At 38.4% G+C, this 26,610-nt stretch overlaps 1 protein-coding gene across 1 annotated transcript in view; it reads left to right on the top strand.

The window, feature by feature from the left end:
- Positions 1-12,015: 12,015 nt before the first annotated feature.
- LOC122656083 (acetyl-CoA acetyltransferase, cytosolic 1-like) overlaps positions 12,016-26,610 on the top strand; it is a 34,852-nt gene continuing 20,257 nt past the window's right edge. Inside the window, exons 1-8 of the mRNA XM_043850519.1 lie at positions 12,016-12,123; positions 12,790-12,888; positions 13,138-13,311; positions 13,420-13,525; positions 14,331-14,469; positions 16,312-16,389; positions 16,477-16,542; positions 17,294-17,379. Coding sequence (XP_043706454.1) covers positions 12,078-12,123; positions 12,790-12,888; positions 13,138-13,311; positions 13,420-13,525; positions 14,331-14,469; positions 16,312-16,389; positions 16,477-16,542; positions 17,294-17,379 — 794 coding nt within the window. The 5' untranslated portion in view covers positions 12,016-12,077. The remainder of the gene's footprint in view (positions 12,124-12,789; positions 12,889-13,137; positions 13,312-13,419; positions 13,526-14,330; positions 14,470-16,311; positions 16,390-16,476; positions 16,543-17,293; positions 17,380-26,610) is intronic.

The following is a 26,610-nucleotide window of genomic DNA, read 5'->3' as shown; positions in this document are numbered from 1 at the left end:
AGTATGGGGTGGACGATCACAGAAGTGTGGTGTTTTAATCAACAGGTCACTGATGTTCTTCGGTTCTCAATCACACGGCCTTGGCCCTGGGACCTACTTAAAGACCTTATCTATATATCTGATAAAGCTACTAATATCACCTTCTATTGTAAAAAACAAATGTGTGTTCAGCTCGCCGTCCATTTAGCTCAACATGGACAATGTTCTAATGTTGAATATATTATTAGTTTTTTTTTGGATTAAGAGCTTGTATAATAAGGAAACTAGATCTGGAAGTCAAGATTTATCACAAGTTGTTAACTAAATTAATTTCTGTTAGTTGATTCTCTCTTCCTCTCCCCAACCTTGTCTATTAGTATGTTTTCATCAAAAAAAAAATAAATATAGTTTTCTTTCTCATAATAATAATAATAAAAAAAAACAAAACCCAACCGCTCTCGCACAGTTGAACGATTCGAAGTTTCGAACCCTAAGATCTCCTCATCGCACCGTTCTCCTTCACTCGCAGCGGCGAGCCAGCAACCTGCACAGCGGCTAGTCAGCGTCAGCGTTTTCGGAGGCAAGCAACAACCTGTCTCTCCTCTCAGCGGTAAGCCAGCAACCTGCACAGTACCTTTCCGCTCTCCCTCACTCCCAGCGACTGTTATCCCTTCCAGAGCAGCGGCAGAGATCCGCGTTTCCGGAGTGAAACAGAAACCCAACAACCTACAGAAAAAGATTAGAAGTTAGAACAGAGAAACCCTTCCTCTGCTATTCTTCTTCATCTCTACTCTCTTTCATGTTCTTCGTTATTTTTTTATTTTTTTATTGGTGCAATTCAAGGGCCGACCGGCCATCGTTATTTTATTTGTTCCTTAGTTTGCTAATTTTTCTTGCTGTAATTTTTGTCTTCTTCCATTGTTGTCTTCGTTTCTTTCTGTTTTTTTTTGGCTGTGGATCCAAATTAGTGTGTGAATTGTGATTTGTGAACGAAGAGAGGCATCGTTTAATCCGTGATATTCTCTCTTCAATTTAAACACGATTCGATAGGGCCCCCGACCAAAATCATGTATAAATCATATTATTTTTCTGTTACGCATACACCCACATTCCTTCAATGTACATCCCCAATTTCGTTTTCGGGGTTACCACTTTTTATCAGGGATAACCCTGATGATCTCGGAGTGCTCCGTCACTTATTTTCTAGAGCCCTATTGCAGAGATTGTTCCTCTGGGTTCTTCTAAGGATTGGACATTTGAGTTTCTAGTGCACTGAAGCCTTTGCTTGGGGGACATTGATCGCTTCTGCAAGTAACTGAGTGTCGATTTCTGCTCAGGTAATGTCTACGTTTTCTCTCTGTATCTCTCCAATGTTTTCTCGTCTTAAGAGAATAAAAATAGAAAAAAGGAAAACCCTGTTATTGCATTTGTATATATGTGTTCTATGTATTGAGCTTTGATTGCTTCAGCTATTTATTTAACTAATGTACTATGGACATTGTTTGGCCATATTGTCTCGCCATGTGTGATGATATAATAGGCTGTGAATTTGGTATGGAATCTGAATACTATTTACATTTGTTTTGATTGTCATAGTTGCTTTGAAATTTGCATACAGGTACTTAGGTAATTATTTACCAATTTATGCCTGTATATTGCCCTGTTTTTGGTACTGTATTGTTCAAATTTAAACGACTAAAACACGTACTGTCCGTTTTCTTTTTTTTGCCATTCTTGACGTATTTGACCGTATTTTTTACCAGATTTTGATCCGTTTAAAACACGTCCGTACTGAACACCGTTTTTTTGCCATTCCCGTTTTAACTTACTATGCGAGGCATACTATTTTTTTTAAAAGATACGTATCGATATGTATCAAATTGGTACTGATCGATACTGATGCATATCAGTCGATACAATAAGATACGATACAGACCGATACTTTAAACCATGGGTTGATGTGGTTTTGGCATTTGGTTCCATTCAAGAAGAGGAAATTTCAATAGAAGGCTACACTTTTGGTGGGTCTTTGGTGTTTATGGGAGGAGAGAAATGGTCACATATTCAGAGGCGGTTTTTTCTTAGAGAAAGCTGTTATTAATAGGGTGAAAGTGAAGGTGACTGACTGTGATATGGTAAATCCTGCATTTGGAGGTGTTCCATGTACTTTATTACTCACAGACTGGGATAATGTGATCATAGCTGATGGCGGCGAAAGAAACCCTAACCCTAAATTACAGAATTAGGGCTAAACTGTGGGTAGAGAAAATAGGGCAGGATAGGAGATTTCCCCCCATCTCTATTACCAGTGGTCTGATGCATTTGATTTTGTGGTCGAGCAAGCTTCTGGACAGGGTTGAACTATGATTCAAAGATAACAGGGTGTGCTTGGCTAAATTGTGGATCTTGGATAGAACAGGGCAGTGACATGTCAGGTGGAACTGAGGTTTATCAGTTGGAATTGATGGATTTTGATCTGGAGACTGATATGCCAAGTCTGTGAGCAATTGGAGTTGAAAATATGAAGTTATGAAGAAGTTAAGTGGATTGAAAGTGAAGGGAAAAATTATGGTATCCGTGGGTATGTAGAAATAAAAGAGAAGAGGGATAGGAAGAAGAATGAGGCATCGGATAAGAAACTACCCTGAATCAGTGATTCAAAACAGAAGGAGATGAAGAAATCGATTCAAAAGAAGCGCGAGAAGATAAATTAGTAGCATTGGAATGCTCACCAGTTGCTAACACAGCAGACCAGAAGTCCAAAACTTTAATTAATTAAAAACACTCCATTCGATGTGTACATTACTTGTATTTATGGACAAACTCAACTGACCCAAATTAGAAACTAGCTTCTTTTTCCTATGCAACTTACCAAAATTAAAATATAGAAATTTCCTATTGTGTAACAACTTGTAACTCAAGAAAACAGATATAGAAACTGATGCAGGTGCACTGCCTTGGACCGGCCCAAACCCATTTGGGTATCCATGTGAAGATGAACCGGGTCCAACTTGGTCTTTGGGTTCAGTAGGGTATTTAATATATTTATTTAATAGGTTTTTTATTAGTGAGTTTATCATGTAATTTTCTGTTTTAGTTTTAATAGATTATTTAGTGGTACAGTCTATCTTGGATTTTTTTAAAGTTATGAGTCCATTAGAGTTTAATTAGAAGTCTTTAATTGTTTTTCTTGAAATATCAGTGTAATCAAACAATTATCAGATTGGAATTAATGAAATTTGTTTTCTATTTGTTACCAGAATGGTACTATAGTTACAGGTTGTGAGAGTGTGAGACCTTCTCCTCTCTCCTGATATTTCTTCTTCTTTTACCCAGCTGCTGTTTGTGTTACTATACTGGAAAGGAGTGATCAAACTCCTTGCTGCTCTTTGGTTTTTGCCTGAGATCCTAATTGAGGGCAGTACCCACATAGGCGATCCTAATCCAGGGGGTTCATCACTCAAATCAACCTCTGTTTGAAGATCAAGTCGAAGTAAGGACCTGCCTCCCTGTTTTCCCGCCAGATCTGGTTTCAGGTCTCTTCGGTTCCTCTTCTGCTACTTTATTCCAACTGGTTGCTTGTGCTATTGAGAGGCCCTGGGGTGTGGTTGCTACTCTCAAAATTTCACAACGAAAGACTTCCAGATGAGAGAGATCTCACAAGAATATTGAAGCCCTGCTCCGCCTGGTTCTGTTTGCCAAAGGTTGAAGATGAGTTCCCCTCTTTCACGATTTAATTTGGTTCCTTTATTATTAATCGTGAAAGAGGGGAACTCATCTTTAACCTTAAGTCCCTTTTATCCTTATTTTAACGTTCCTTCCAAGATTATCCTTTCACTTTTAAGTCATCTTCATTCATGTGTGATGCCTTTGCTTTTGTTTTAGAATTCTGATAATTTACAACTTTGCCACTCCTTCACAACTTCAGATTATTTACCATTCTGCCATTGTCCTTATAAAACCTCCAGTTATTTACTGATTTGCCACTAGTGCTTGCAATTTGATTTATCTAACACTTGAGTGGGCCCTCAAGCGATCCATATAGGGTTTCTGAACCTTGGATCTGCATTAGAAACTATCTCAGGACTTCTTGAAACTTTAACTAAGTATAACCTAAAACTGAACTTCTAATCTCATACTTGACTTGCATGAGTTGCATCATGTGGGCTTATAGAACTGTTGCAAAGGTAATCTCAGCAACACTTAGCCCAAGGCCTGTATGACCCAATGGGGACTTGAAATTAAGTCTAATCTGAGCCAATCGAGTTGTGCTGCCTGAATTTTAGATCAAATTCCCCCAAGGTAAGAGTGTAGGTGGTGTGTACTTCCCCTCTGGGAGTTATCAAGCTCAATATTGATGGTTCATCTTTAGGTGACCCTGGTCCTTCTGGTGTGTATGGAGTGATTAGATCCGCAAAGTCTGAAGTTTTGACAGCATTCTTAAGACCCATGGGAGTAGGGAATTCCAGTAGAGCAGAGCTTCTTTCTCATAGGATGAGGAGAGTGAAGGTTTCGATAGCATCATTGTAGAGGGGAATCGGAATCTGTTATATCTTGGAATTTTGAAGGCTCAGATGGTTGAATGCTTGTTCATATTATTAGACACATAAACCTCCTGGCCCTGCAGATGAATTGCTTATTTAGATGGGAGCCAAGGTCCGCTAATGACGTGGTAGATGAGCTTGCTATTTTAGAGCTGGGTGGGCATCAGGGCACTCATTACCACTTGCATATTAGTTTTTTTGCTCATTTCTTCTTGTTGGGATTTTCTTCGTAGGATTCTGTTGCAGGCTGTGTAATCTTCCTGTTTCTTATATCACTAAATTTTTTTTTTCTGTTGCCTATCAGGAAAAAAAAAATAAAAAATAGTTAACTGTGTCTAGGCATTAGGGAAGAGGAGATGTCCACTTATTTATAATGGAGTTGTGGGACTTAAATGGAGTCTTCCAGGGAAGTGGAATTCACAGCAGGATATAGAATTGAGTTGGTTGTGTAGGCTTGTTGCGTCATCCCTTGGCTAGAAGAAGGGAGTTCTGTCCCGCAAAGGGATATGAAAATATGATATCCATAAACATTTATCACAAACTATATACATGGAGTTTTGGGCAAGGTACTATATCTCGCGATATATTAGGCCCGAGATACCCGAAATATCCAAAATTTCGCCAAATTTCGCCGAAATATGGCATTTTTTCTGCAATATTTCGGGGGTCCATCTCGGTGGGTATTTGGCCATATTTGGGCCTGATACTTCATGGACACCCTTATTTAAGCTAAATAAACACATTTAAACCATAAAATTGCAAAAAAAAAACTCAAAGTAGTGTTTTGGGCTTGAACCCTTGATTGACAGTATACGGTCGCCGACCCTAATGTATAAATAGTTAAATACACATTGATTAGGCAGTTAAAGACATAAAAGAAATTTAAACAAACTAATTAAAACTCATAAGACATAATTCATAAATCATATTGTCATAAACTCCATAATAGTCAATAACTCAATACTCAATAGCTCAAATGCTCAATAGTCAATTAATAGGCAATACACAAAGTGTCAAAGTCACAAACTCACAACTCACAACTCACAAGTTCACAAATCAGTGAAATCACTACCTACAACTTACAAGTTACAAGTGCTAATAATAGTTGCTGTACCTTCCTAGATCAACCCCACTCATGGCCCGATGGAGTCGACGTCCATTGTTCTCTGTTTGAAGGACATATGTGGACCACAGTATAGTTTCGGAGAAGAAACGAGTGTAGTCATCCACAAGTGTCATGTAAATGGAGTCATCAACATACTGTAGGTAACCTATCCTAGGATATGGGCTAGGGTTACCAATCGATCCAGTCTGTGAAGAAGATGATCCAATATGATATGATGTCGGCGCTGGCAGAAGCGGCGTTGGTACTGGCTGCATGTATGGCTGGTGAGGTTGGTAGCTAGGGTATGCAAAGATGTCATCTACAAAAGATGATCTAGTATGTCCCTGGGACTGGGACTGGTAGTCATAGTCCCCTACCCCACTAAACTGGCCATATGATCCATATCCATATCCACCGTGAGGTTGTGATGCTCTATAATCCAATGACAATGGAGTGGTATGTGCGTAAAAAAATGGGGCACGCCAATGCCCAATCGGTCCTCCCTCCCTATCACCCATACTCAAACTGCCAACTGAGCTAGATAAGTCATCAATGTCCATATAATCAGCTTGTAACTGTGTTTGTCGGCCCCTACGCTTCCTGCTGTATGGTTGTATGGGGGGTCTTGAGGGTGGGGGTGCGGGGTCACGTGCACCGTGGTCCGTATCCTGTGTGGCATGATCAAATTGTATCTCTCGAGTGAATCGGACTAGCTCTACAGGCGCCGTATCCTCGCCTACGACATAACGCTCTCGCATTCCATCAAAATCTTCACCACTACCACCACCACCACCATCACCATCACCATTACCATTACCACCATCATCATCATCTGAGGACCTAGACCAGTCATCATCATCAGCAACATTGCCACCAGTGGGCTGGAATGGTATGGGTGAGGCTTCCCGTACATGTATCTGACCCTTGTCAGCCATATAATCATCCACATCAGCACCAATCTCGGAAGCTATCACGGGGTCGGGCCTACCTCCCTCCTGATCCAACACTGGCTCACCTCTATCCCTCACCCAATCCACAATAGGGTCCTCATCGTCTGAGTCAACTTGAAAGATGTCGGCGAGGTCAATAGTGCCCTTCTGTCCCTCATGTCCCATGCGAATGTGTTGCAGTTTCAGCCTCAAGTTGTAGTGCACATACACCATGTCAGATAGACGTTCAGACCCCAATCTGTTGCGCCTCTTTGAGTGGATGAGCGCAAAGATACTCCAGTTCCTCTCACAGCCAGATGCGGAACATGTTTGGGCAAGGACTTTGATTGCTATTCTTCTTAAATTCTCAGCCGATTCTCCATACAACACCCACCATTCAGCTGCATTACAAGTTTACAACAAAAAAAGACATGTGTCAAATGTTGTTTCAACTTTCAAGTTTCAACTTTCAAATTTCAATACATATGTAATTTAAAACTTAAAAGAATTACCAGCATCACCACGTGCTCTACCTTGTATTGCAACATCAGTTCCAAAACTTCCCAATGCATCCCTAAATATCTTCATCTACATCCATGTGAAAAATTAGTGAGTACTTCTTCACTACTTGTTTCACAGCATCAATAAGATGAGTTTCCAAATGAATTCTAAGACTCACCTCATTGTTGCAAATAGCTTGTAGTTGACCATCTGGCTCCAACCTCTTCACTACTTGTTTCACAACATCAATAAGTTGAGTTTCCAACCCAAGCCTATTATTATATTGATACTTGGGGTTCAAGTAGTATGCTGAAATTTGACATATAGAAATGAGATATTGTCAAATGCATAGGTAATTAGTAAATAGTAATACTATGAATTAGTTACATAAAACAAATTTACTCACCAGCCTTATGCAGTGGATGCATAAGTTGATTCTCCCAGTGAGCATTGATGATATCCAAGAAGTGCTTGCTATTGCGAGGAGCCACACTGTAGACACTATCTTTCATCAAGTCCATTGCAGCATATAGGACTGGCATGGTTGGGCCCTTGAGAGCGGAGTCAGCAATATGTAGAACTTTAACTACTGGCTCTAAAACTTTCACCACTTTGCTTAGTTTTGTCCAGAAGTCCTCAGATGACATGGTTGCTTGTGCTTCCCTCCCACTTGTGGTATTGGAACCTTTCCATCCAAACTACTCCTCAGAAGCAAACATACTTCTCAGCCTGGCCTTCTTTGTCTCAATGCTTTTTAGGGCAATGTAGTTGGTGGCAAATCTTGTGATGCCAGGCCTAACCAAGTCATCCCCACATTTTTCCCTCAATAGATTGAGTGCATAGGAGTGGTTGTATACAAAGTTGGTGACTTGTCTTGCATAGTTGCACTTTCAACCACAGTCTTCACCAACTTTAACTTTCCCATATCCTTTAACATTAAATCAATGCAATGGGCTGCACAAGGAGTCCAGAAGAGCCGGTACTTATTGTTGTTCATCATCTTCTCACCGGCCAGCTTGAAGTTGCTTCCGTTGGCCGTTACAATCTGGACAACGTTCTCAATTCCCACATCTTTTTCAACTACTTCCTTTAACAATCTGTAAATGTATTTCGCATCCTTTATCTCTTTGGATGCATCCACAGATTTGAGGAAAACTGTCCTTCCATCACAATAAACCATAAAATTGATGATGAACTTTCTTGTAGGCCCAGTCCATCCATCCATCTGCCATTACAGTCACCCCTTATGTCTCCCACATTCTCCTCATCTCCCTAATGTATTCATCAAGCTCAGACTTTTGTTGAGGTAGATAAACATTCATTACCTCATATGGGGTGGCGACCTTGAATCCTGGGCCAGCCTCTGCAATTGTATCTATCATGGTATCATAATGGGGGCCTTGTGCAGTGTTTGCTGGGATGGTATGGTGTAACATCCACTTAGCTATTGATTCTTTAACCAACCCCTTCATCCCCTTCCATGCTCCTTTGATTCTTGGTTGACTGCTTCCTTTCTTCCTATGCAGTTTAGGATCTGATGCTGATGGTGGTACTGGTATTGATAGAGGTGTTGGGGCTGCCCTCACATTTTGTGATCTTTTAAAAGGATTGAAAGATCTAGAATCTCCAGATGTGCCAGCTCCTCCACTACCCCCTACTCTCTATCTCTGCTGATCATCTTGAAAACTAACTCTACTTCTTGAAACAGTCCGTCGAAAATCCCTAGCCTCCTCTTCTGTTTGTATATCATCAGGTACTGCAATGTCCTCATCATCATCATCATGGTATTGTCTTCCTCCTCCCATTGAACTCCTCACTGTATCCTCAAGTTGTTCTCTTATACTCTGCTTGTCAGCCTTCCTCTTCTTCTTTCCCCTCAAACTGCCACCAATTTCTCTAGCTACTTGAGTAGGGACCATATGACAACTTACAACATCTTTAGATCCTTCAGCCAAATGTTGTTCAAGTCTAGTGGACCCACCTCCCAAAAACTGCATGTGACAATAGTTACATTGGGATTTTCTCTTATCCCCATCAATTGGAGTGCCATGTAACCATGCAATGTCACCCCTATGCTGGCTGGCTGGTCTCTCTTGTTCTCTGTGTTCTCTGTGTTCTCTTTGCTCCCTCTGCCCCCTCTGTTGACTACTTTCCCCTACCTTTTGCTTGCCCTTCGCACGTTGTCTTTCACGATCCGCCATAATAATACATGTTTACTGCAATGTAAGTAAAACAAATAATTAAAAATTTAATGTAGAAGCACTTTAATTGACACTTTTAGAATACTAAAACACTTGTATAGCTATTTAATATTTTTCCCCTAACCCTTATATTTTTCACATAATTAAAAATAATTATATATATATAATTTTAATATAAATATTGACCTAACACAGCAAAACCGAAAATTATTAAACATAATATATATCTAATGCATTTCAAAACATGTAGAAATTACTTTCATATTTTTTCATTATTTTTCAAACCTAAAACTCATATTTTTCCTTATTTATTTCTTTTTCTATTTTTTTTAAAAATATTTTTCTTAATTTTTGATAATTAAAATAATTATTTATGGGCAGAAAAATAAGTTCGACAAACATATATTTAATTCATCCCCGTCTAAGTTATATTACCCCTAATTGTTTCCTATTTTAGTTATAGGAAAATCAATTTTTAAAACCAGAAAAAAAAAAAATACATATGGAAAAAAAATTTTGACACCGTGAGGCTGTAGATCGGCCTCCGGTGTCTAACATATAAATATTTCATCATCATCCAACATGTATTGAACATATTATTTTCAAAAAAATTAGTTTTAGAGAAAAAAGAATTACCTTAAATAATGAAAATGCTTGGAGGATGTGCTTGGATGAGGCTCCGACGTATTTCCGGCGATAATGCGTCGAAAACTATGAAGAACAATGCTTGGAGAGTAGAAGAAAACCAAGGAGAAGAGAAGAAATGAGGAAAGAAGAAGAAGAAATGAGAGTTTTGGAGGTCTCAGTCGATATATCGACTGAGACCTACAAAATATGGTATATAAGCCCATGGTCACGTGACCTTTAAGTGACAAAATTGTTTTTTTGTAACATTTCGCCTATATATCGGTTTTTGACCGAAATATGCCGATATATCCGATTTGAACTTTTTCATTTTGTATGTGCATTTCGTCTCGGCCTTGGTGAAATTACCGAAATATGGCGAAATTTCGCTGATATATCGCGAGATTTAGTTCCATGGTTTTGGGACTTAAATGAACTTTTCTTCGAAAACGAAAATTTGAAATACTTTCTGAGATGCTTTTTTCAGCCTTGTTTTGCGCATGGACCTGGGTTGCAAAAGAGCGCAACTTTACTGGATTGGCTAGTTTAAGGCTAATCCATTGATAATCATTTTCTCGGTATATAATCAACAACAGTTTCTTTACGCAGTATTTACTGTTATTGTTGTTGTTCTTGCTGTTTTGTTTTCCACCTTCCCCCTCCCCCCTCATCCCCCGGTGTAAACAATATTAACGTAAGCTCCATTAACTAACCTAAAATACATGCATCCCATAAGTTTCACAAATTGTCCATCATGCGCAATTGTGGTAAAACCGTAAAAATGGAATTAAAAACCATGGCCAAGGCAATTATTTCCCCTAGTAGATAGTGTAAATTGCATCCATGACGATTAGGGAGTGTTATTAGATCTACAACTTCAGAACATGCTTGCTGAATTGGTACTAGCAGTTATCTTCCTTGTACCATGCTTCGCAGCAACACTCATCTACCTTCCGATTATTTTTTGTTTTTGCATATGGACACGTAGAATAACCAAACTTTTTTTTGGGCAAGAGTAATCAAACTTGATTGATCCACATGTTTCTAGCATCCTTCCTGATTGCATCAAAATTATTTTCCTTTACTCATGCTTCAGAAATGACAAAATTTTAACCATCTTATTCATCCCCCTACTCCCTACAAAAATAAAATAAAATAAAATAAAATAACCATCTTCCTTAGTATTCCTCCAATGGTCACATCTCCTGGTTTTCCAGCTTATGATGCTCCGTCAAAGTTATAATTTGATCCTGTTATGGGTTGGTGGCATTCATCTTGCAAAGTTTTGGCTCTTGGTGACTGGAGAGGGTGGATAAGGATTGCCAAGAGTGATACATTAGCTAATCATGCAACAGCTGTGATGGAAAACCATACTTTGATTATGAAACTAGGTGTTTAAAAGATCAAAGACAATAGTTGACTTGCTATATCAACTCAAACATAAGGTCAACCCCTCCCCCCCCCCCAAAAAAAAAAAAAAAAACCCCTGCTACATATCTTTATGTACTTTATTATACTTTTAGATATTACATTCAATTTTAATCATATCTTTCTGATGCCATTGATTAGCTCATAGCACACTAATTTTCTTCTTGAACATGCTCTAATCTGTGGTGTGTGTAAATAGCATGATCTGAGTGTTTGTACCTAATGGAAATTGGAATGCTTCCATGTTATGCTTGGTATATTTCTATTTATTTTGGGAAACGGTTTCCAGCACTGTTGTTTTGTGAAACAATTATTTCTCTCTCATAGAGGGATAGTATGGTCATTTTAACCATATTGCTAAATGAAGAATTCTCAGTATAGTCCACATGTTGAACGTAGTGGCCTAGATCAACCTTACATGCATAGCGCTCTTCCCCTTGTTTCTTCAATGATTTAGGCTCTTCAAATGGAATTGCTTTTTAAAGCAATTATCAAAACATTATATTGGCACGTGGTCAAGTCAGTTGGACTGGGAACTAACTGATGACTATATGATGACATGGATAACATTTCCACTTGTTTTGAGGGCTAACCAGAGTGGTGTATGCAGGATAATAGTCATAGTGCTGTAGTGGCTTCCAGCATGTTCTGGAAATCCGTCCCATCAAATTTTTAGGTCAAACTCATTTATTTTTTCTCCCAGTAGTTTTAATTGGAATCTAATATATTGTTTTAGTACCGTGCAGATTTCAGCTCCAATCTTTCCATGGCTCCAGCAGCTGCAGTAGATTTTGAAACAATGAAGCCTCGAGGTTTTTTCCGTGTGATGAATGATACCCTTCTGAATTTAATGTGCCAAAAGGACTAAATTTAATTTGTTTAGTGCATTATTTTTGCTTTAGAAAATATTGCTTTCAGTTGGTTGTAGTTTTGGTGGTTTAGTAATTGGTGTTGGGCCATTTGGCTTGAAATCTTTTGTGTCTAGGGAAGTACAGTGTTGAGGAGAAATATCCTTTGACTCTGCCCTTTCTTCCTTTTTGGACCCTTGCCTTTGTTCATTACCACGGGGCCTGGGGAGGGGGCAAGCAAGAAGAATTCTGAGTAGAATTTACCGATCATATTCCTTCCCCTTTTCTTAAAAGAACTTTGTTTCTAAAGCTTACAATCAAGATCCTAATCCTTAGTCATGTAAAAAAAATGTCTTTTACATTTTATTGTTTTCTAAAAGTTGTTGATTCCTCTCAACTTTGCTTGTTCTGCTTTGGAACTTGGTTTCTCTGTTGTCTCCAAGCATGTATTTTATCTACTTTCGCATTTTATAAATTAATTAATTTGGTTGTTTTGTGTGCAATGATGGTAATGACAGTTGAATTTGTTGGAAAGGCAAGGTATTTGAGTTTGTAATTTAGTTTTATTATGTCACGTCCTATTAGTTTTTTTTTCCCTAGTGCTTAGTGTTCTTGGATTATTTGGGACAGATGTTTGTGTTGTTGGTGTTTCACGTACGCCAATTGGTGGCTTTCTTGGTTCGCTTTCATCTCTACCAGCCACCAAACTTGGATCTATAGCTATTGAATGTAAGTTGACTATCTTTTTTTTTTTGGAAGAGAAGTTGACAGTAAATGCTTAGTTTTCTCTGCTTGATGTTTTTGAGCTCATCATTGTGTTAGAAAGGTAAGATATTGAGTTCATAAGGTATAGTTTTTTTTTTTTTAATTTATTTTTTTTATAGCTATATCCTATAAGATTGTTCTGATTATGTTCTTGTAGGAGAAAGCTTATGTGGTTTTTGAAATGTCAGTTTTTTTTTTCTTTTCAACTTGTAGGTGCTCTGAAGAGAGCAAATGTTGATCCAGCACTAGTACAGGAGGTTTTCTTCGGAAATGTGCTGAGTGCAAATTTAGGGCAGGCTCCTGCTAGACAGGCTGCATTAGGGGCAGGTATACCTAATTCAGTGGTCTGCACCACTATTAACAAGGTCTGCGCATCAGGGATGAAGGGTGAGGTTACCTTATCTCTAGCAAAGAGTGTTCTCTTTAAGAATACAACACGGCAGTGAAAATCATGGTTTTTATTTTATTTTATTTTGTGCTTTGTTGGCACCTCAGCTACAATGCTTGCAGCACAGAGCATCCAGTTGGGTATCAATGATATTGTCGTGGCTGGTGGCATGGAAAGCATGTCTAATGCTCCTAAATATCTTGCAGAAGCAAGGTCAGTGCCACTTCCTAGTTCAAAATTTATTCTTTCTATTTTTATATTGTGCTCTTTTTTCCTCTGAATTTAATGCGAGGGCTTGTGCTGCTGAATTAAATTGTGAATTTCTAGGGAAAAATAGATAAAGAACAAATAATAAACAAGATGGGATGTGGTAGTAGATTGGTATAGTCACTGAAGTTTAAAATAACGCTTGGCCACTGTGTTGAAAGGTTGTTTCCCATCCAGCAGCTTGCAATTGTGAAAAAGTATATTTGGGTACTATCTAATTAATGGTCTTTCTTGTTATGAGTTTAATATGCAAATCTTGATGCAATCTATACTTCAAGCCAAAGATCATGCTTCAGAAAATTACTTGGAAGTGAAAGAGGAAAGTTATGACTGTTGATTTAGATCGATAATCTGCATCTTGTCTCCCAATATTTTGATTTCTTCAAGTTGTTGAAAAGAAGAGTGGTTGTGATGAAACTTTCTTCATTGAAGCTGAATTTCTCCTTCCTTTCCAGCTTGATGTTTTGGGTGTCCTGGTTTTAAAATTTGTGCCTTTTTTTTTTAAAATTTTTTGCGGTAATGTTTGAAATTACATACCGATGTAGACTGAATCTACTTGTGTGGGACTGCTGGAATTGTTAATTACATATTTTAGTCTTGACTTGCCAGCACAATTGCCACCCCCACCCTGGGGAAAGAATCTGTGTTAATGAAGTTTTTTTGTTTTGGATAGATATCTTTGTTGATAAAGTTGATTAGTAGGAAACAATGATGGTTATGTAACCTGCTCTAATCCATTGTATATCCACAGGAAGGGTTCCCGACTTGGTCATGATACTGTTGTTGATGGGATGCTTAAAGATGGCCTATGGGATGTATATAATGATTTTGGAATGGGTGTCTGTGGTGAAATATGTGCAGATCAACATAAAATAACAAGAGATGAGCAGGTACTTATCTAAAGTCATCTATGTTGCAAAAAATTTACTGTATGAACTTTGGCCAAGTGCATCAAACCTTCAAGTATAAGGGAACTTTTTTCTGTTTTCATAGTTGTCAAGGTGTCGCCTAGGCGCCGCCTTGGCGTCCAAGCAGGAATCCATCTGATAAGCGATGGTACGCTTAATGAGAGTCACGAAAGGCGGGAGCCTTGACCAACTAGGCGTCGCCAAGGCGGTTAAAGCGACGCCTTGGTGCGCCATGTGGTCAAGTTGGCTGCCTCTCTTGGTGTGGCTTTTTTTTGTTTTTTCATGCATTATTTCTTTATTCTGTTTCATTACTTTTTGTTTGTTGATTTACAAGTATTTTGTGTAATGCTGCTACATGGGATCATACAAAACTGAAATCCCTAAAAAGCTAAAAAGCTAAAAACCTAAAACTTCTCAAAAAGTTAAAAAAAGTAAAAAACCCTCGACCAGTTTTCTCTCTCTGCGAAGTCTAAGACTCTACGACTCTTCGACTCTGTGCAAACGAAGGCGGCAAAGCTTCTTCCTAGTTCCTCTTTTCCGGCACTGCTATTCCGGCAACTAGACTTAGACGAAGGCCATGAAGCTTCTTCCTAGTTCCTATCTTTCCGTCTCCAGCAAGGTAAGTAGTTAGTAGCCCCTAGTCCATAGTCGTTGTCTTCCTGTACTCTGTTTTTTTTTTTTTTTTTGGGTATCGCCTGCTGCTGCTTCTCTTTTTTCTTTTTTGCTTGGATAGCTTCGCTGCTTCTTCTTCTCTTTAACGCACTAACCTGCTGCTGCTTCTCTGTTTTTTTTTTTTGCTTGCATGCTTGATTTACTGCTGCCTGCTTCTTCTCTGTAACGCACTAAACTGCTACTTCTTCTCTGGTTTTTTTTTTTTTAACTGCTGCTTCTTCTTTGTTCTTTTTTTTTTTTGCTTGGTTAATGATTTACTGCTGCCTGCCTCTTCTCTGTAACGCACTAAACTGCTGCTGCTTCTCTGGTTTTTTTTTTTTAACTGCTGCGTCTTCTTCTCTGTTCCTTTTTTTTTTTGGCTTGGTTAACGACTTAATGCTGACTGCTTCTTCTCTGTAACGCACTAAACTGCTGCTTCTTCTCTGTTCTTTGTTTTTTTTTGCTTGGTTAATGCTGCCTGCTTCTTCTCTGTAACTTACTAAATTAGAAAATGTTGATTAGTCATTTGTGATTATGTGTTGTCTTTTAGTTTCTTAATTAATTTATGATGTTGGATTATTCTGAATTTTTATGTGTCATAGATGATTTTTCATTTTGATGACTTGAGGTGGCTTAAATTTAAATTTTAATGATATAAGGTATGATACTATGATGCATAATACCATCATGTATTGAGTGTTTTGGGGGGGGGGGGGAGGGGGAAAACTAACACTAGACCGCCTTTACTGCTTAAGCTCCGCTTAGGCGGCCGCTTTACCGCCTAAGCACTTAGAGAGGCCTCCACCGCCTTGGACCGCCATGCTGCCGTGACAACTGTCTGTTTTTTGTAGCACTGTTCTTTCTTTCTCTTTTCTTTTTTCTTTCATCACTTTTTAGTCCAGTAGTTGTAACTTTCGGTGATCTCAGATTTGATTGTCAAAGCATGTATAATATTTGTAAGATGAACACCCCTGTCCCTTAAAAATAAGGCACTATGTTTTGTTATTTTTGTTTTACCCACATTGTTAACTACTTCAAATTTATCTTTTTGACTTCCTCAATATACTTTGTTTTTTCTCCCCGAATGAATCCTATGGGGAAAGCTGCGTATGTACAGGAATTCTATTGTGGTCTTATCCCTTTTGACTTAAGACCTAGTATCTAACAATGCAGGATACATATGCTATTCAAAGCTTTGAGCGTGGTATTGCTGCTCAAAATGGTGGTGCCTTTTCATGGGAAATAGTCCCGGTTGGTGTCAATGGAAGTGATTTTTTATTTTTTTATTTTTATTTTTGTTTATAGTAAGTTGTATTTACCATGATGATGACCATGCAGGTTGAAGTCTCTATGGGAAGGGGAAAACCATCCACAATTGTTAATATGGATGAAGGTCTAGGAAAGGTATAGTACTACAGAAAATTGATTCTCATTGAATTATATTTAGTGTAAATATTGGGTGTTTTGCTTAATAATTTTTTTAGTCAACATGTGATCATATTTTATATGTTGTTTTTTATAGCTGTGCTTCTTATGGTGTATGTGCATGGGGATTAAGTTCTTTCATTTGATTATATGCTTGAGTAGTTTCTAGGTTATTTTGTTGTAATTTGTGGACCTATGAATAAACTAATTTGCTCTTGAAAGACATTATAACGTTTCCTGGATAAGTTAGCCAATTGTATTTTTGTACAAACGATTGCTTTTTAATCAATGTTACAAAAAAGAAAAGGTGATTGAGATATAAATGTAAGTTCTTTACATTTGCCCTTGAAATGGGTTTGCGTTCTTTACTTTTATCATGGATTATATTCTGATGTTTCTTTATCTTTCATTCTTTCATTTGGGCTACTTATTGTTGCTTACTCTAGACATCCTCATATATCGAATAGAAATGTATGTTATCTTCTACATTACATCTTCCCCAAGTAAAATAGCGGACTCTCATCATTCTGGATGTACGGAGCCAAATTAAAAGATTCCAGTAATCAAATAGACTGTAGTTGTTTTTATTTCATTATTTCTGTTATTGTTGTTCTGTGTTTGTGTAATAGTCAAACTATAAGCACATAGATATGGAGTTTGATGATATTGCTTTCTTTTGTTGCTGGCTTCTTTATGAATAGACTGATCTAATGCCACTGTATCCTTCCAGTTTGATCCTGTTAAACTGAGGAAGCTCCGACCAAGTTTTAAGGAGGATGGAGGCTCTGTTACTGCTGGCAATGCTTCTAGTATAAGGTTTATTGAATCCTCTTCAATTTTTTTATGTTGTTCATAGTTGTCATGGCATCTAGGTGACCAAAGGTGTTGGAGGGGGGCCTGGATGCAAGGCGACACCAACACAGAGGCACCTGGAAGGCGTCGTACTATGGTTCTTCTTGCTGTGTTGTTTGTACAAATGTGTGCTTAATAGTCAATACCATGCCATCTTATGTTATTTAGTTTGCCTGTGAGATAATCCAATGATTGAAACTTGCCTGCATCTGGCCAAAATGGAGAAACTACTGAGGAATTTCTGCATGAGAACAGTTTCTCGTGGAAAAGTCGGTTTCAACCAAGGTCAAAACCGAAATATTTTGGGTTTCAACCGAAACCTAGTTGAAACTCTACATGTTTTGGTGGTTGGTTTTCTTTTGACCATTTCGGTCGTCAAATGACCATATTTTGGCCCAAAACTTTAAGAACCCTAATTAAGCATCTCTAAACATAATGGAACCTTTAGACGTTAAAAAAATACCTAAAATGCCAGTTTGTTTTGTATCCTAGGTAGTCTACGGCATACCTTGGCTGTATACTTTCTCAAATATAGCTTATTTTATACATAATTTAGTACTATAACACATAAACTTCAACGAAAACAACTAAAATATGATATAAAATTTATGAAATAAAAAATCATTTAATGGTATGAAATGTCAAAATGTTACAACTTACAAGTACACGTAGTCTTTCAACTATAAATGTACCACCCGTAAACCAAGGTGAAACTCAAAAGACCCCTAAAAAGCACTTCCTTCTTTATGTCAATACCACACACAATTTGGGCGGGCTTGAAAGATGAGGAAGATTGCTGCCCAAAACATGACACACGCTGTGACTAGTCATCATGAGCAGTAGGGAATGAAGATGATGAAGAGACATACTCATTAAACCCATGATACCAACTATACTGGACACCGGATGTCTTTGTGGGAAACATAGTTATCAAGGCGGCAAGGCGACCACGGCATTTGAGTGCCTTTCTAAGCGCCTTGGCGATAGGGCGGCCTCAAGGCGTCGCCTTGGCGTACAAGGCGTTCTAATGTTCTATTTTTTTATATAACCATTTTATTTGACACAAATAGCATATTAAAAATTATATAATTCTACTTCTTTGCCAAATAAATATTAAAGAGTCAAAGTAATGCAAGATATTCATCCAAAAAAAACAAATTAACAAACTAAGTTCATCATATTATCATAGCAATATAGCATATAAATATGAAACAATATTATAAATTATTAAATATAAAGCATAAAGGGTTGGTAAATTATTATACTTACCTCTATGATGCCAAAATGAGTGCTTAGGCAGTAGGCCCTAAGGTCATCCACTAATCCACTATATTTCTACTCATGTGACCCTGTCAATCAATACTCAATAAAAGAAAACATAAAATACCCTAAAATAGTAAAATGCCAAAATTAAGTAATCATTAAAGTTTAAACATTCAAATACTTAAAGTGAAGAAAAGTCTAAAAAAAACCATCCAAATTCCAATACAAATTGTTCAATAAGTACTTCACTACTTCAAATTTTACTCCCAATTAAGTATATTCAAAACATCTTCTTCCTCCTGTTGATTGCCTACAACATTACTTTGTATACCAAAATCATCCGCAACATTTTCATCATTACGCACATCCTCTTGCTCCAACTCCAATCCGAACTCCAATTCGTCATTTGAAAACTCCTCACGGACCTCACCCCTCTCCCTATTGCGCTGTGAATAAGAGGCCAATGCTGGAACCGCTCCACTGGTTAATGGTCCAGACCTCCTTGCTCTATTGGTGCCATGAAACGAAGAAGATGCTCCAGAAACTGTTGATACAGTTCTCCAAGTGAGATCATCCCCAGGATGAACTAATTCATCATCTGATACGCCAATCATCCACTTACTACTCCAATCTAGATCATCAAGCACCAGTGGATTAGAATTTTTGGATTGTTCCTTTTTCTCTTGAAATCTTACTTGAAGACGGTGATTATACTGGATGTAGACAAGATCATTTAAACGTTGATGCTCTAACCTATTCCTCTTCTTGGTGTGAATCTGAAGAACAATTAACAATATGCAAATATCACTTTTATTCCTTAAATCATTCTTTCATAAAACTACACAAAAAACAAAAAATCAAAATTAAAATTAACTTAGTACTAAAGTACTCAATTACTCACAAACTCAAATATGCTCCAATTGCGTTCACAACCAGAAGATGAGCAACAAAGGCCAAGTAAGCGCCTTGCAAGCTTTGTAAGCTCAGGTGTAGAGCTTGCATGTTTTTCCCACCAAACGACTATAAATATATATATAAGAAAAAATATAGATTAAATTAAAATCAACATACAAAATACAAAGTATAAACAAGTTAAACAATTAAACAATATAAATTAAAAAGAAAATTACTTACTAGGATTCAACTTGTCCCTTTGTCTAATCGCCATTTCCTTTGCAAAACTTCCATTACTTCCAGTATAAGCAACAGATTGTGCACTGATCTTGTCTTGCAAGGTTGTATCAGGCACCATCCTTGCAAGAATATCATTAAAGGTATCATTTGCTTTATGCATCAAGGAGTTGGCTACAGATTCATCTGATTCATTCTTAATTGCACTAAAGTACTTGCTTGGATTGAGGAGAAATGCAGCCAAATATATTGGGCGCTTCATCTGATTTGTCCAACGCCTATCAATAATTTTTATGATCTTCTTCCATTTTCTTTCTATGCCCTTAAAATTTGATTTTATGTTCTTCTTTGCCTCTTCCATTGCAATATATACTTTAGGCAATACAGGCCTCTCATCTCCATCTACTATCCTCAATACTTGAAGAAGAGGCAATAATGCTCTCAAGCAATCTTGCACACCATTCCAGATTTCCAGAAAGGTTTGGAAATAACTATTTCAACAATTTGCTTCCCTGCCTCTGTATGTGACAACTTAGAACTCTCCCAGTGATCAGAAAGAAATAATTTCCTCAAATTATCCTTATGCTTCAATAAGCTCTGAAGTGTTAAAAATGAAGATGCAAATCTGGTTACTCTAGCCCTCACTAAGTCTGCTCCTCTTGTATGTACCCTCATAGCTTCAAGAAGGCGAGTATGCCTATAGATGAAGCTAGTAATTTTTCTCCCCTTCAATATCACAGACCTATATGTTTTTATATTGCCCATCTCCTCCATCATAAGGTCTAGGCAACGAGCTGCACATGGAGTCCAATACAACTTTCTTTTCTCCATTAATAACCTTCCAGCAGCAACATAATTGGAAGCATTATTAGTGACCACTTGAACCACATTCTCCTCTCCAATCTCCTCAATCTTACTATCAAGGAGCTCAAATAACATTTTCGCATCTTGTATTTGACTTTATGCATCCATAGACCACAAAAAGAATGTCCCCTCTGTACTGTTGACAAGAAAATTAATTAAGTGCCTTCCTTTCTTGTCTGTCCACCCATCAGACATGAGAGTGCACCCTTTCTTCTAAGAGATTGTGTGTTTCTTTTTTATTTCATCAATTTTCTCCTTCTCAGACTTCAATAGAGGAACCCTATAATCATGAAATGAAGGGGGCTTGAAACCTGTCCCATACTGTCCAATTGCCTCAACTAACTCCTCAAAGCTCCTTAGCCTCAAGGCATTGAATGGAACACCGCTTTCATAAGCCCACCTTGCAAAGTAGGAACGAAGTTTATCTCTTTCCTTCTCTGATTTCATACGGTTCTCCATTGTAGTCTGTTGGGGACCTTTACCTTGCTTTTCTGCAACAACCTCTTCAGGAGTCCGCCTCTTGACATGAGCATCCATGGGACCCCTTACTTGTTGTTTGACTATGGTCTGAATGATAACTTTTTTTTTTTTTTGAAGTTGTTCCAGAGCTTGGGATAAGGCTTGAGCGGCTTGAGCCCCCCTCCAAATCCGACTCTACATGCCCTTCTTCAGCCCCTTCCACAGGTAAATCTTCACCACCAACATCCAAATCATCCAAATTTTCCACCCTCCTCTTCTTGTTTTTCAAGATTGCTTCTCTCATCTCTGTAGCAATTGCTGCAGTTGTCTTTGTGCACTTGGCTACATCTCCATAGCCACCAACCAAGTGTTGCTTCAATCTTTTTATTCCTCCCTTAGTATCCACCCCACAAAGGATACACTTGACACAATTCTTGTCTTCTAAATTAGGCCAGTATCCATACTTCCACCCAGGATCATTAGACTTAGCTTTCCTTTTTGGATCCTTGCTTGGATCAATCCCTGATCCCGCTGTACTTATATTTTCAGCCCCACTACTACCATCAACATTGGCCATGTATAAAGAGCTGATGTCTAGTTGTCTACAATGACAGAAAATAGAAAAAAAAATTAAAAATATAGAACTAATACTCTAATAGAAGACTAGAAGTATTACAATAGCACAAACATTGGCACCTTTTTTATGCAAAAGGTTTAATTAAGAAATATGAATCATATGACATCCTAGTGCATGGTTGGAGAAGTGCTGGTACTGCTTCAAGTTGCAATACAGTGCCAATGTGTCTAAATAAGTGCAATCATGAAGCCACTATGGTCCAAAAAAAAAAACCCAAAAGGGTATAACACTATAACGTAAAAATGGGGAAGTCAAAATCTGGAAGAATCTGCATTTAAATAAACAAGTGAGAGGTAGAGGGGGAATAAAAAGCAGAGTGTTTCAGATCATTTCAAAGCATAGACAGGGATTAGAAATTCTATCCAAAAATCAGAAAACAAAATAGATTTTTTATGAACAATACAATCACAAAGACACAAACTGACAAACATAAACAACTATGTTCCAACTTCCAACCCCATTGCAGCAGATTCAGAACAATACAATCATAAAAACCATTACTCTAAATGACTAAAACAGGAATAAAGGGAGTACAAATTGAACTTGCAAAAGAAAAATACCAAAACACAGAGATAACCGGAAGAAAAGGAGTACGAGAAGAACTGAAATCAAAAGAGGAACTGAAATAAAAAAAAAAATCAAAACACTTACTGACTTACTGCAGTGCTGGCCGGAATTTGTCGCCGGAGTAAAGGAAGACAGCTGGTTTCCGCTGCAAAAGGAAGAAATAGAAAGATGTGGTTAGAAGAAAAGGGTTTGGACTTTGGATATTAGAAGAAGAAGAAAAAAAAAGAACGCATAAGTGCACAAAATTACAATATTTACCGGTGGAGGCAGGGGATGTCGCCGGAAACCGGTGGGGGTGGAGACTGGACTCTGGAGATGGAGAATGAGATGTCGGAAATGAAGGGCACAGATTTTAGAAGCCTTGATGGACTGAGGACTGAGAGGGAAGCCTCGAAGGACTGAAGTCTCAACTCTCAAGTCGCCGCTGCCGCTGCTTCTTTTCTCTGGAGAGTGGAGATTGAGAATGAGATGTCGGAAATAAAGGGGTTTAGATTTTAGAAGCCTCGAAGGACTGAGGACTGAGAGGGAAGCCTCGAAGGAAGTCTCAAGTCGCCGTTGCCGCTACCGTTGCTTCTTTTCTCTTTCGTTTTTTTTTTTTTTTTCTTTTGATTTTGGAATGTCGCGAAGGCGAAGGTGAAACCAATCGACTAATTCGATTTGATAATTTGGGTATTTACTTTTTAGGTTCTGTTTTTTTTTTTATTTTAAGTTTTAACTTTGAACATATGATTCCATGCTTCTTAGAGCATGGAACTAAAAATATACCCCCAATGAGATATTTCCAATTAGAATAACTTATTAGACATAAAAAAAATAAAAAAACAAAAGTAAACAAAAAAAAGGGCCTAAGGCGACCGCCTTGGTGTCTAAGGCGACCGCCTTGGTGTCTAAGGCGCTCGCCTTTGTGTTGCACAATAAAGCGTCCAACCACCTAGACCCTGTAAAACCGCCTGGACGCCATGGCGCCACCTAGGCGACGCCTTGATAACTATGGTGGGAAATGAGGGTGCACACCACAATCCTAGCCGTCTATACCCACCATATTGATTACTCCCCTCTAGATCGAGGCCTCAAAGTGTGCTTGATAAGGAAGAAAGATCCATCTCCATATCAATGCTGTCATCCTCATCTGGTCTAAACCTACGGCGCGGGCCTCTGGACTAACCTGCATGTGTGGATGACACATGCACCATGGTTGGCATCCTGTGTAGCATGATCAAACTAAGTCTCTCCTAAGAATTGGATAGGCTCCGGCTCTGGCTCCACCTCTGCCTGATCGTACTCTCGAGGGCTCACAATCTATCGCCACCACCACCATCACCGTAGTCATCATCTTCACCACTACACGACGATGGTGTGCGAGTGTGGGAATTGGAATGCAACACTCGACATCATAGTTGTCAAGGCGGCAAAGCGACCCAAGGCGTTGGAGGGGTGTCTAAGCGCTTAGGCGGCAAGGCGCCTCCAAGTGTTATTTTTTTATTTTCCCCATTTCTAACATTATTTAGTATGCTACAATATATACCTTATATCATAAAAAATCAACATTAAGCCTCCTCAAGTCATCAAAAATCAACATTAAGCCACATTAAGTCACATCAAGTCATCAAAAATCAATATTAAGCCACATCAAGTCATCAAAAATGAACATAGAACTAGAAGACAACAGAACTGAAGAAGCAAGCTATTGGAAATTTGAAACAATCAAACATACATTTGGTTTATACTAGTTTCACATTTGATTTATACCGTTCTTAGAAAATATCGTCTTATCTTCAAGTAATTAAATTGTTCTCCATTTAGAGAAATGTTCTTGTTCTCTAAGAAGCTTGACTAGTCAGATGATTTTATTTTTAAATGAGACTTTTAGTATTAGGTAGAGCACAAAACCAGCTTTCCAACAAATCCAAAATTTCTTAAATCTGATTTATATTAAAGAAGTTATGTTCCGGTCAAATCTTATTTGGTATGTGCGAATACCGTCAAAATCTCTCTAAAAGAATTTTTTTTTTAGATACCAAAACAAATGAATATTTTACCGCACTTTTGGTTTTTAGCAATGTTTTACCATATTAAAATTTATAGAATTGAGAAAAACCCCAGCATTAGAAAGTTGAAAATTTTACCTACCGTAAAAAATCCAGTTTTTTGTTCTTGAACTGGGGGATTGACTTTTTATCCTTTTGGAATTTGATTTTTTAACTATTTTTATTGGATTCAAATAGGGGGTATTTGCTTATATATGAATAATATCTTAAGTAAATGAAATACCAAAATATAAAAACATTTACTTAAATGATATTTGGCATAAATAAGGGCTAATACCAATTTCGATACCCAAAAAACCAGTGCAAGGCGCCTTGCAATAAGGCGGATGTCGCCTAGGCCCCAACTAAACTGCCTGGACGCCTAGGCGTTGCCTGCTCAACATCCTCATCATCCCTGCCAGGCTGGGGCTTTAAAGGTCAGGGTATGTGTGTGTGGACTTAACCTCTTGAAAAGCCATGAATTCACTAAAATTGGCACCCCTTTGTGATCAGATTTGCAATCTTGGGTTCGACCTACCACCGGGCTGATCCATCATGTGGTGACCTTCATGGCTTCATCCCTCACCCACTCGTACTGAGGATCCTCCTCATCTGAGTCCACTTGGAAGATGTTGACGAGCCTGATAGAGTCTTTATCATTGTCCATGCCAATACATGTGTTACATATTCAATCTCATGTTGTAGTGCACATGCTCCATGGTTGGCATCCTGTTTAGCATGAATGCATGATCAAACTAAGTCTCTCCTAAGAATTGGATAGGTTCTGGCTCTGGCTCCACCTTTACCTGTTCGTACTCTCGAAGGCTCGCAATCTATCGCCACAACCATCACCATGGTCATCATCTTCACCACTAGACGGCGACGGTGTGCGAGTGTGGGAATTGGAATGCAACCTCTCAACAACATCATCATCCTTGCCAGGCTGGGGCTTTAAAGGTTGGGTGTCTGTGTGTGGACTTGACCCTCTTGAGAAGCCATGAATTCACTAACATCGGCACCCCTCTGTGATCTGACTCACAATCTTGGGTTCGAACCTACCACCGGGCTGATCCATCACGTGGTGACCTTCATCCCTCACCTACTCGTACTGAGGATCCTCCTCATCTGACTCAGCTGGAAGATGTTGCTGAGCTTGATTGGGTCTTTGTCATTGTTCATGCCCATACATATGTGATATATATTCAATCTCATGTTGTAGTGCACATACACCAATTGCTCAAAAAGTTTATGATCCAATCAATTCTGCCTCTTGTAGTGGATGAGTGAAAACATACTCTAGTTGCACTCGCATCTTGAGGCGGAACATGTCTAAGAGAGCACCTTAATTGCTATCTTTTTCAAGTTAGATGCATATCTCCTTTATAAGACCCACCATTCACCTGCATTCTAATATTCTTGGTAATTGATTACATTTGGAAGTGGATACATACTTATATGAATTGAACTAATAAACTAAGTTAATGGGCCTACCAAGGGTTAGTATTTTCCCGACCGGACTTTGTGTCTGCACAGCTGAAAGTCCCAAACATTGATAATTCGGGAGTAATTGCATTGATTATAAATACTAAAGAAACCACAAGTTTACCTCACTATTGTAGGCTGACTGTACATTTGGGTTTGGCTCTAGCTTAACTTCCACGTCTTGCATTGCATCTATCATTTCTTGATTCATCCCAAGTTTTTGTTTGCATTGATACTTGAGATTGAGATAGTAGGCTGGAAATGACATGAAGAATTTGTTAATGCTAAAGAAGTTGTAAATGGAAAGTACTTTGACTTGGGTAGTATAGAAGGAAAATTCACCAACCTTATACAGTGGATGCATAAGTTCCCTCTCCCAACGATATTGCATTATCTCAATGTAGCTCCTATCACCACGTGGTATTGATCTTGCCATGTGGTCCTTCATCATTTTCATTGCAGCGTACAAGCATAGTTGTCACGACTACTAGGTGACCCAAGGCGTTGAAGGGGGCTTGGACGCAAGGCGACACCAAGAAGGCGCATGGACGCCTAGGTAATACCTAGGCGTAGGCGACACCTAGGTGACGCCTTGGCAACTATCTGTCCCTTGGAGCAGCTCAAACTTATTCTGGGTATGAACAAGCGGGAGTGCACCACATGGAGGTTTTGCAAAACGTCTTTGTATGCCAAGCATTGGATTGACAACTTGATTCTTCCGAGTTTGAGCATTCAAAGTGGGATCGTTCCAACGCTTACAAGTGT

Source organism: Telopea speciosissima, chromosome 3 (genome assembly GCF_018873765.1).
Source record: "Telopea speciosissima isolate NSW1024214 ecotype Mountain lineage chromosome 3, Tspe_v1, whole genome shotgun sequence".
Taxonomy (NCBI): Eukaryota; Viridiplantae; Streptophyta; class Magnoliopsida; order Proteales; family Proteaceae; genus Telopea; species Telopea speciosissima.
This window is presented reverse-complemented; position numbering and strand designations above follow the sequence as displayed.